Below are 12,051 nucleotides of genomic sequence, written 5' to 3'. Positions count from 1 at the left end.
ATGGTTACTTTCTGGAACTGTTTGAGAAGCTTGAGCATCTTTTGTGCTGTGATAGCACAAGCGTCTGGAATCAACAGAACCTTCTACATTGGGATTCAAGAGGAAAACTGGAATTACGCACCGAGCGGCCAGAATCTGATTGATGGGAAACCTATTGCAGCGGATGAGTGAGATTTATATATATTCTTCATTAATTATAAGTTATTCATCTGACTGAAACATGGCAATATTGTAAATTTGTATATTCTTATGCTTATTTATTTTACATCTACCTAAATAGTTTTAATATATAGGCTATATTATATATATAGCACATAAGGTATATATTTGTACACAGAAATTTAGCTCACTGTGATGTTTTTAAATTACATTTTATTAATAATGAATATGTTTATTTTTCTTTTCATCTTTTATAGTTATGATATATCTTTAGACAATGGTGTTTTTTAAGATGTGGACAGTGTTAGATTTGCACCACAGCACCAGCAGGCAAAAAAAAAAAAAAAAATTGGACTACAGGGGGTGGGTGGGGAGGGATCCAGACATGCCGTCACATGAATCTTTTTGAGTCTTTTTTCTTTTTTGTGGCATCCTCCCATGCATGCTGGTGCACTTTTACTCTGTTCTCAATGAACTCGGTAGCCTTTCTGTGGCGCCTCTCACCAGTCTCTTGTTTACCCAGACAGTTTTGAGGACTGACTTTTTCTAGATAATATCTGGTCATTTGATATAGCTATATTCATTTGGATGAATGTATTTGATATAGTTTACTTTTCCTGGTATCAGTGCCCAACAGGACATCCTTGAGATTCACACACTGAATAAAAAAAATAATTTTCCTAGCTTTAAAAAAAAAAAGAAGTATTCATAAGTAGAGGCGTTTGTGTGTGTGTGTGAATTTAAATATTCGTTTATTTTTGTTGAGAATACTTTGGATTTTTTGAGAATCAGTAATTAGAAATACATTTCTCATTTAACAACGCATGTTATTAACACTTTTCAGTGAAGGATTTATAATTATCTAAAACTGCATTGTTTAATGGTCAAAGTAAACAGGTGAAAAATATTTTACATATTATTAAAATGCTCTTTACATTGAGAAAAGAAAAGAGGTTTTAGAAAGTACTGTTTACTTTAATGCTCTTTGGGGAACCTAAAATTCAAAAACCTCCTTTAGGAATCTTTATTTTGATAAGTGTGCACTTTGAACCATTTTGGCATAAAGGGTTCTTTAAAATTGAGTCAATAAACATATAAAAGGTTCTATACAGTACAACCCCACTGAACCTTTACATTTACATTTTACATTTATTCATTTAGCTGACGCTTTTATCCAAAGCGACTTACAATTGCTATACATGTCAGAGGTCGCACGCCTCTGGAGCAACTAGGGGTTAAGTGTCTTGCTTAGGGACACATTGGTGTCTCACAGTGGATTCGAACCCGGGTCTCTCACACCAAAGGCATGTGTCTTATCCACTGCGCCATCACCACCCCGGCCACCCCTTTATTCTAAGAGTGTAATCTATTTATTGAAGTTAAGTTACTTTGAATTTCCTATTTATTTATTTAAAAAATTCTCAATAATCTCCACCATTTATTATCATCCCATTATAATAATTGTGGAATAACATTAAAAAACACCTCTTTTTTGTCATGGCCCAGGTATGCATCAGTATTTCTGCAGCGCGGGTCTCAGCGGATTGGCAGTGTCTACAAAAAGGCGATATACAGGCAGTACACAGATGCTTCTTATTCTCAAGAGATCCCCAAACCCATCTGGCTGGGCTATCTGGGCCCCATACTAAGGGCAGAGGTCCATGATATCATCATTGTGCACCTGAAGAACTTTGCCTCCAGACGTTACTCTATGCATCCACATGGTGTCTTCTATGCAAAAGATTCAGAAGGTAAAACCTCTTTTTCCCATTCACGCCAAAACATTATGACCACCTCCCTAATATGCTTTTGGTCCTCCGCATACTGCCAAAAACAGCGCCCACCTGCCAAGGCATGGACTTCAAGTACCCTTAAGTTGTCATGTAGTATCAGGCATCAAGACATCCCACAGATGTTCATTCCTGAACAATGTGTGCAGTGTGGCAGGGCGCATTATCCTGCTGAAAGAGGCCACTTCCACTAGGGAACACCATTGTCATGAAAGGGTATACCTGGTCTTCAGCAATGTTTAGGTAGGTGGCACGTGTCAAACTTACATCCACATGAATGACCGAACCCAGGGTTTCCCAGCAGAACATTGCCCAGTGCATCACACTCCCTCCAACGGCTTGTCTTTGTCACAGTGCTTCCTAGTGCCATCAGTTCCCTTAAGTAAATGGCGGACATGTACACGGCCGTCCACGTGATGTAAAAGAAAATGGGACTCATCGGACCAGGCGACCTTCTTCCACTACTGCAACGTCCAGTTGCGACACTCACGTGCCTAGCATAGGTGCTTTCGACGATGGACGGGGTTATCATTGGCACTCTGATATGTAGCAATGCGATGCACTCTGTGTTGTGACACATTCCCTCCATAACCATCGTTATAATTTTGTGTGACTTGCGCCAAAGTAAACCTTCTGTTGGCATGGACCAGATGGGATAGCCTTCGTGCACTGATGAGCCTTGGGCGCCCAACATCTCTGTTGGTAAATTCTCACCACTACTGACCGGGAACAACCCACAAGCCTCGCCGTTTCAGAGATCCTCTGATCCAGTCGCCTTGCCATAACAATTTGGTCGTTGTCAGAACTGAGTCGCTCAGATCTGTATTCTGGCCCATTTCTGATGCATCCAACACATTGATTTAGTGAAATGATTGTTTGTTTACCATCTAATATCCAGACCTTAATATATAGCCTTGTTAGCAGATGATCAATGATATTCACTTCACCTGCGACTGGTCATAATGTTTTGGCTCATCAGTGGATTTTTAATAATTTCAAAGGTGCTAATTTTAATTGTGTGGACTTTCTCCTGTTATCGAATCCTGTCTGCACTAGGTGCGCTGTATCCAGACGGAACCTCAGACACTCTGAAGAATGATGATGGGGTTCCACCAGGGGGAAACTTCACATATACCTGGACTGTAAAGCCAGATTATGCCCCTCAAAAGGGTGATGCCAACTGCCTCACCTGGGCCTACCACTCCCATGTCAGCGCCTCACAAGACATTTCCTCCGGGCTTATTGGAGCCCTTCTCACCTGTAAGAAAGGTAAAGCAGACATTCTGACATTCCTATTAATTTCTTGCAAAACTAGCCCTATATTTTTATGAAAATTTAGCCCTGAAATTTAGCTCCCTGTGATATTTTTACATTTAATTTTAGATAAAAGTCAAATAGGTGCAATAATACTACAATTAATAAATGTTATTATGGTAAAGAACATTTCCTCTTTATGTTCCTCCTTAAATTTAAATGGGTGCATTTAATATTAAAATATATATATATAAAATGCACTTCTGGATTTTTACCACTGGGATGAATTAAAAAATACAACTTTGTTAAGAATAATTCCTTGCATTATTTTAAGTTACACTTTCAGTGAAGGGTTTGTAAGTATCCTTAATTGCATAAATGTTTAATGGTAAAAAATACCAGTATTTTCTAGGCATTGTAATCTATTTATCAAAGTTATGTTACCTTGAATTTCCTATTTATTTCCAGTACTACAATAATACTACTGTTGATAAATGTTATTATGGTTATAATGTTATATAAAGAAAATTTCCTGTTTAAGTTTCTCCCTAAATTTAAACAAATGTATTTAATATACATTTAAAAAATATATTTAAAATAAAAAAATGAAATGTGCCTTTGGATTTTTACCTCTGGTCTTTATTAGCTTTTTTTTTTTTTTTTTGTCTTACCTTATCCTTATGCCTCAGGAACCCTGCGTGCTGTGTCCACTTCAGACCACCATCAAGTGCAACGTGCTGATGTAGAACAGGATCTGATCCTTATGTTTAGTGTGGTGGATGAGAACATCAGCTGGTACCTGAAAGAGAACATCCAGACCTTCTGCTCTGATCCAGATGGTGTGGATCCTGCTAGAGAAGATTTCCAGGAATCCAATATGATGCATGGTATGTATCTGACAATTGACTGTGTGAACTAAAATTGTGGCTGTCCAGACGTTAAAGAAAAAAAAAAAACTAAAAAATAAAAGAGTGGTGTGGTGCGTTAATTGTAATGAAAATTAATGAACCTAGAGATGTTTTGTAAACTGACATAGCTAATGTACACAGTTTGAGTCATTAAGTACTTTTTTTTATTATCCATTTCTAGCCATAAATGGATACATGTACGGCAACCTACCAGGCATTGAGTTTTGCCAAAACCACACAGTTGCTTTGCATCTCTTTGGCATGGGCAACGAGATTGACGTTCACTCTGCTTATTTCCACGGACACACACTCCTAGACCGCGGCCACCGCGTGGATGTCCTCAGTCTGTTTTCTGCCACTTTTGCCACTGCAGAGATGGTGCCTATGACAATAGGGACATGGCTCTTGAACTGCCAAGTGAATGATCATCTGAAAGGTAAACTTTGAGGAAGCGTGTTCTTTGATAACAGGATAACATAATAAGGCAGTTGTAGTAATGGAAAGTAGTCCTGCTTCAGTTAAAAAAAGCTAGTTGGCTTTTTGATAGTTTGTTTACTCTAGAACGTGCAGATGTATTAGTGTAACCCCTCCTGTTCTACTCGACCCGCTCCAAGCAGGATTCGAACTGGCATCTCTGGCATGGGAGGCGGGCGAGCAAACAAGGACACTAAAGACCACAGTCTCTAGCGTCTGTCTCTAGCACACCTCTTGAGGCGAGGGGAGTAAGGTTTATTCACACAGATCTTACTATCTGGCATAAGTTACACTCACCCCCCTAAACCTCATTTCCATCTGGGTCATGGCACCAATGTAACCCCTCCGGTTCTACTCGACCTGCTCAAAGTGGGATTCAAACCGGTGTCTCTGGCATGGGTGGCGGGTGTTTTAACAAGGACACTAAAAACCTCAAATATTTTCCAAATAATATTTTATACTGGTATATTGCATAATATACTTATTTAAATGAGTATAAATTGGGTCTTCATAAATGAAAATATATAGCTGCTCCTAAGGATGATTATATTTGGGGTTCTATTGCATCTAAAAGATTGAAAACCCCTGAAGTAGACCAAGATTGTACAGGATTTTTAGCCTTATTTAAGCTAAAGTAGTTACATTTGTGTTACCATTATTGTCTTGATCATTAAAAAAATATATTTTTGTCTTCCACAGCTGGTATGCAGGCCCTGTTCATAGTCTCATCCTGCAGGGATGAGATAAACTTCACAGTTCCTCTCAGTGGGAAGATTAGGAAGTATTTCATTGCTGCTGAGAAGGTTCGGTGGGACTACGCACCATCAGGGATGGATAAACTGACCAATGAGTCGCTGACCAAACCTGGGAGGTTAAATATCTGATTATAATTCAGACATGCACTGCAATTAGTTTATGAAAGTTTTTGTTTTTGACAAATTCTTGGTCATCCTTAGCTTTTCAGAAATGTTCTTCGGGATGGATGGTGGCCGACTTGGTGGAAAGTATTGGAAAGTGGTGTACAAAGAATATACAGATAAGAGTTTCACTTTTAAGAGAAAGCAAACCAGTGCTGAGACTCATCTAGGCATTTTGGGTAAGCTTCTTCATGTGGATTTAAATAATTATAACATAAATAACATTTTCAGCCTTGGTTAGATAAAAAGTGTTTCATGAATTTGATCCGAACCTTTCTGACACATTTACATTATGGTGACTGTAGGTCCAGTTCTGAGGGCTGAGGTTGGAGACACCCTTCAAGTGATGTTTATGAACAAGGCTGACAGAATCTACAGTATCCAGCCACATGGTCTCCAGTACGACAAACCCTTTGAGGGTGTCTTTTATCAAGACGGTGAGACTTATTTTACACCACCTGGCTAATGTGTCAATCAAAAGGTTTGTTTTGTCCCAGAGAAATAAACGTAGTGCAATAAATAATATAATAATATATTGTAGGTATAAAGAGGAAAGGATATCAGGTTCAGCCAGGTGAAACGTTCACCTACAGGTGGCAGTTGAAGGAGGGACCATCTGAAAGTGACCCACCCTGTATTTCCTACCTGTACTTCTCCTCCAGTGATCCAGTCAGAGACACCAACTCTGGTCTCATAGGCCCCCTGCTGGTGTGTAAGAAAGATGCACTGAATTACAATGGCGCTCAGGTAATATGAGAATCAAATGTGCATAATCAAATAACAAACAATATTACTTTTTATCTGTAATATAATTTTTCTTACAGAAAGATGTGGATCGGGAGTTCTTTCTGCTGTTTTCTGTGTTAGATGAAAATCTCAGCTGGTACTTGGAACAGAACATTGAAACCTATGACACCAATGAATCAGACTCAGAGAATTTGGAGTTTCAGGAAAGCAATAAAATGCACGGTATTTATTCATTTTGGTACATATATGACCATGAAATTGACTTATTCGCACTGACTTATTTGTGATATTTCACCTGCCGCAGAGGACAGCTCGTTGTTCATCTTTATACTTCTACAAACGCGGATATCTTCTGACCTCCATTTTTCCCCTCTCACATTCTTCTTCTGTTGTTTTTAATTGGTATTTTATCTTCTTCGAGCAGTTTATTCGGGGCACACGTGCAAACGACTTCATTCTCAAACAGATTCTGAAGGTTACCAATAATTTTACATACGCATGCTTTGCACAAGTCGTAATGGTAAACGGACAAATTAAGCATATTTTTGGCTTAAGAATCAGAACCCCTGATTAAACAAAAAGTTGTAATTGAAGACCCAGTGTAATGGTCAACTAATAATTTTACAAATCAGCTGAAAGTTTCAAATTCCATTCAGAATCCATTCAGGGTCCTTCTTACACACCCTGTTATTTTGTTTGTGTAATGCAGCTGTGAATGGCTTTATGTATGGGAACCTGCCTGGCCTTGAGATGAAGAAGGAGTCCAGGGTAAGATGGCATCTCATGGGACTTGGCACAGAGATAGACATGCATGGTATTTACTTCCAAGGCAACACGTTCCAGAGACAAGGCACAACACGTGACACGCTGAGCCTGTTCCCACACACTGCAGTCACTGTGTCCATGCAACCAGATGTCAGTGGTCAGTGCCATGTTATTTCAGCAAATGATGTATATTTACTTCAGCCATTACTTCAGTCATCCTTCATGCTGATGATGTTAAGCTGATTTGGTGCTCAATTATGAATAATGGTTCTTATGATAAATGCTGAAAACACTTTTTGCTGCTTAATATTTTTGTGGAATTACATTAATAGAAATCTTAAGTAACAACTGTCACTTTTGATCGATTTAGTGCATCCTTGCTGGAAAAAAAGTATGAACTTGTTTTTTTTTTTCTTAATCCAAACTTTTGAATGGTAGCGGATCACGGTTTCCACAAAAACATGAAGCAGTACAGCTGTTTGTACTTTGATAATAATAAGAGCACCAAATCAGCATATTAGAATGATTTCTGAAGGATCATGTGACCCTACAGACTGGAGTAATGATGTATATATCATATATATTATAAACCTTTTCCTGTGATTGCAGGTGAATTTGAGGTGAGCTGTCTAGTCTCTGATCACTATGTTGGTGGGATGAGACAGCTGTATAAAGTAAAGGGGTCAGGGAATAAGAATCCCTCAGTATTAAGGTCTCAGATAGTGGAGTATTTCATCTGTGCTGAAGAGAGGCAGTGGGACTACTCACCTGATCGTACCTGGGAATTGCAGAACTTCAACACGACTGAGGAGAAAAGGTAGATGCATGTTCTACAACTTTTGTTGATGTTGCAGCGTTTGAATGGCTTTGGTAACCAGATTCTTGTCTCAGTCCTGGCAGTTTGTTTGTGGGGACCGGAAAGAACAGACTGGGCTCCAGGTATAAGAAAGTAGTGTATAGAGAATACACCGACGCCACCTTCAGGACAATCAAACTGAGGCAGCCTCAAGAGAAACACTTGGAGATTTTTGGTGACTTATAATCACAATTTCGTTCCACCTTTATTTTAAAATATTTTGAACATCAGTTTTGTTTTTTGTTTTTTCATTTGAATGAATAAATTAATGAAAATCTGTATGTGTTTTATAGGTCCTGTAATTAGAGCTGAAGTTGGCCAGATTTTGCTGATCACATTCATGAATAAAGCTAGTCATCCTTACTCAATACAAGCACATGGAGTCAGAACCTCTACTTCTAAACCTGAAGCTGTCATGCCAGGTAGAGGAAGATGAAAATCCCACCATTTGCCTCCATATTTCACCTGTAAAATGTATACAAAGTTCATAAAATGTGTTTTGAACATTATCGGACTTTAAATAGAGATCTGCTAGGTTTCCCCCATTATACATGTGACACATTCCTGTTGTGAATGCAAATTAAACTCTTTACTGCAGGAAATAAGACTCAGTACCAGTGGATGATTCCAGAGAAATCCGGCCCAGGCGTGTCTGATCCAAACTGCATTGCTTTTGCCTACCGCTCAGCTGTGGACTTTGTTAAGGTAAAGCTCTTAGTATCGGAAACAGTTTTAATTCCTTAATTATTATTATTATTTACATTCAGTCAGTTCTGAACAACAATAATATAAAATATTGGTAACACCTTACAATAAGGTCCTATTAGTTAACATTAGTTAATGCATTAATTAAACATGAATTAAAGGAGAAGTTCACTTTTAAAATGAAAATTCTGTCATCATATAATCACCCTCATGTTGTTTCAAACCTGTATGAATTTCTTTCTTCTGCTGAACAGAAAGGAAGATATTTAGAAGAATATCAGTAACCAGGCAGGCAGGAAAAAAATAATACTATGGAAGTCAATGGGACCCAAAAACTGCCTGGTTGCTGACATTCTTCTAAATATCTTCCTTTCTGTTCAGCAGAAGAAAGAAATTCATACAGTTTTGAAACAACATGAGGGTGATTATATGATGACAGAATTTTCATTTTAAAAGTGAACTTCTCCTTTAACAATGAGCAATGCATATATTACATTTATTTTATTAATCTTTGTTAACATTATTTAATAAAATACAACTGTTCATTGTTAGTTCATGTTACCTTAGCTTCATTAAGTAATATTAACAGATACAGCTTTTGGTTTTAACAATGTATGGGTAAGATTAATAAATGCTTTTATAGAATTAATATACTGTATGGAATATACTGTATTTTTCATTGTTACTTCATGTTACATGTTAACAGATTAAACCTTATTTTATTTTATATTTTAAGTGTTACTAAAATATTGCTATTGTTCAATTTATTTTGGCTTTTGAAGTTGACAATAATAATAATTATTATTATTATAATGCTTTTGACTGTGACGACGAAAACAACAACAATATAATAACAATATTATGGTTATAGTTTTTTTTTTGGTGTGTGTGGCTTTTGTCATATGTTAAAGGACACAGCAAGTGGTCTGATTGGGCCATTAGTAATCTGCAGGAGAGGTGTACTGAACCAGGCCAGACAGAGAACTGATGTGGATAGAGAATTTGCTCTCCTCTTTATGGTGTTTGATGAGAATAAATCCTGGTACCTGGAAGACAACATTCAGTCCTACTACAACAGCACAGAACCTCTTCTGAGAGATGCAGAGTTTCAGAAAAGCAACAAGATGTATGGTGAGAGGTCACAAGTAAATGCAACTCAACCCTAATAATGCATTTTGATGTAAAATGCTACAAAAAAGTCAAATTATGACCACTAGAAGGCATTGTTTGATATATGATGGATGAATTGTATGGGATTCACGATCCCTGTTCCACATCAAGAGTATAAATAAGTAGATAAATGACAGACATCAAAGGAAAAATAATCACTATACATAATTCTCATTTTGTCTCAGAGAATTACATGATTCCAAACTGCATGTTTTTTCCCGTCACTATTGACAGGGATCAATGGGAAGCTCTATGCAAACCTTCATGGCCTGGAAATGGTGGAGGGCGACAGGGTGGTCTGGTACCTGTTTGGGATGGGCAATGAAGTGGACATACACACCGTCCATTTTCATTCTGAGACCTTCACATACAAGGTGCAGCAATGAGCTTAACAACTATTATATATGCAATTATATTCACAATCAGATGCAATAGAATAAATGATTTTTTAATGATATTACAGCAGTGTGTTCTGCAGTTTTTTTTATACACTAAATGATGTTTTATTAACAAAGTTCGGGAGGAGCATGTTCCGATAATCGACCCAATCAGCACAAAAGGAGGCCTATATATATATATATACATATACAAATAAATATCTATATATACAGTATTCATATACAGTATATAGCCAACTCACCTCTGACACACTAGTTTTTCCAGTATTCCTTCAACACCCCAACTCCTCTCTCTTAACTGGATATGGGGGAGTGCTCTGGGTTTCGGCCAAATTCCGAGCTTGGAGCCCTCCCCTTGGACAGCATGCCAAATACCCAAATATGCATATTCTTTATCTGATTATATGTACGTGTGAACTCGTGAAACCCAACCATTTTAATGACTTAAACTGCTTTTTCAGACAGATCAGGCTCACCGTACTGATGTGTATGACCTGATCCCAGGAGCATTTCAGACGTTGGAGATGGTGGCAGAGGTCAATGGAACGTGGCTTCTGCACTGTCACGTTGCCAACCACATCCGTGCTGGAATGGAAACAACATTTACCATCAAACCTCGATCAGGTGAGCTACAGCTTTAGGGGTTTATTGGCTTAGTCTGTTATGCTTTTACTTTATTTCATAAAAGTGGACTCACTCACTGTTTAGTGATGTGATGTTTGTGGTTCTTCTTTTCCAGGTGGTGGCACTGTGAAGAGAGGTTTAAGCATCCTCTGGTTACTGGTCACAACATTCATGCTCAGACTGATATGGTGATCTTTCAGTGGACATACATTTAATCACTTTCAACTGATTTATTTCTAACACTGTACCATTCAAAAGTTTAGGGGCCAGTGTGATTTTTTTTTAAATGATTTTGAGTCTCTCATGCTCACCAAGTCTGCATTTATTTTATCAAAAATACATTAAAACAGAAATATTGTAAAATATTATTACAATTTAAAATCACTGTTTTCTATTTGAATACATTTTAAAATTTGATTTATTCCTTTGATGGTAAAGCTGAATTTTCAGCATCATTACTCCAGTCTTCAGTGTCACATGATCCTTCAGAAATCATTCTAATATGCTGATTTGATGCTCAAGAAACATTTTGAAAACAGTTGTGCAGCTTAATATTTTTGTGGAAACCTTGAAACATTTTCCCATGATTGTTTAAATGAATAGAAGGTTCAAAAGAACAACATTTTGTAATGAAAATGATTCACTTTTGATCAATTTAACGAGCCCTTGCTGAATAAAATTATTTTCAAAATCTATACTGACCCAAAACTTTTGAACGGTAGTGTAAATTAAAAGAAAAAAGTTAAATAGCCTACTTATGTGTAATTCTGAAGTTACAACCAAATCAAAATAAAACCACTATCAACATTCAAATGTGAAACTTACTGCAAGACCACCTAGTGAGACTGAGAATGTCCTTTTAAAACACCCTGGGGCAAAGATATGTTAATGAGCATTTGCTTTCAGTTTCATTTGAAGTTCTCAGAATAAAGATCTACCTTACTGTTACTGATGTTAAAGGAAAAGAAAAATCCTGAATTTCACAAGGCTCCTTTAGGCCAATGTGAGAAGGAACTGAAATCACAGACGATGGTGTTAAAGTGAAAAACAAGTGTGTGTGAGCTGATTGGAGCTTATAACTGGGTGAGCAGTTGTTTTTGTTCCTCTTGGTTCGTTTGATGTGCTCATTTTGAGCTCAAAGCTTGGAACTCTCAAATGAGTGTAGTTTATCACGTAGGCTTTAAGTAACCTGTGCCCAGTTCAGGATTATGATGCAAAGAAGTGAACCTTGTCAGTAAACATTTGACTTTAGTCTTTAAGTAACTTCTAGTCAACATCTGTGAA

The 12,051-nt window shown here is 37.4% G+C and overlaps 1 protein-coding gene across 1 annotated transcript; it reads left to right on the top strand.

Moving 5' to 3' along the window:
* On the top strand, positions 1-10,959 carry hephl1b (hephaestin-like 1b; the record flags this gene model as incomplete). The annotated part of the gene is made up of 19 exons (XM_084105391.1): positions 1-167; positions 1,666-1,910; positions 3,006-3,218; positions 3,893-4,090; positions 4,293-4,547; positions 5,285-5,456; positions 5,542-5,681; positions 5,808-5,939; positions 6,044-6,249; positions 6,327-6,471; positions 6,959-7,171; positions 7,624-7,831; positions 7,906-8,045; positions 8,164-8,292; positions 8,469-8,575; positions 9,487-9,706; positions 9,980-10,119; positions 10,605-10,767; positions 10,883-10,959. The coding sequence occupies 19 exons, from the start codon at positions 1-3 to the stop codon at positions 10,957-10,959; spliced, it is 3,270 nt and encodes a 1,089-aa protein (XP_083961517.1).
* Positions 10,960-12,051: the final 1,092 nt, after the last annotated feature.

Source organism: Abramis brama (assembly GCF_963993115.1).
Source record: "Abramis brama genome assembly, chromosome: 25".
NCBI classification, from domain to species: Eukaryota; Metazoa; Chordata; class Actinopteri; order Cypriniformes; family Leuciscidae; genus Abramis; species Abramis brama.
The sequence above is the reverse complement of the archived record's forward strand: the minus strand, read 5'-3'. Positions and strand labels throughout refer to the sequence as shown.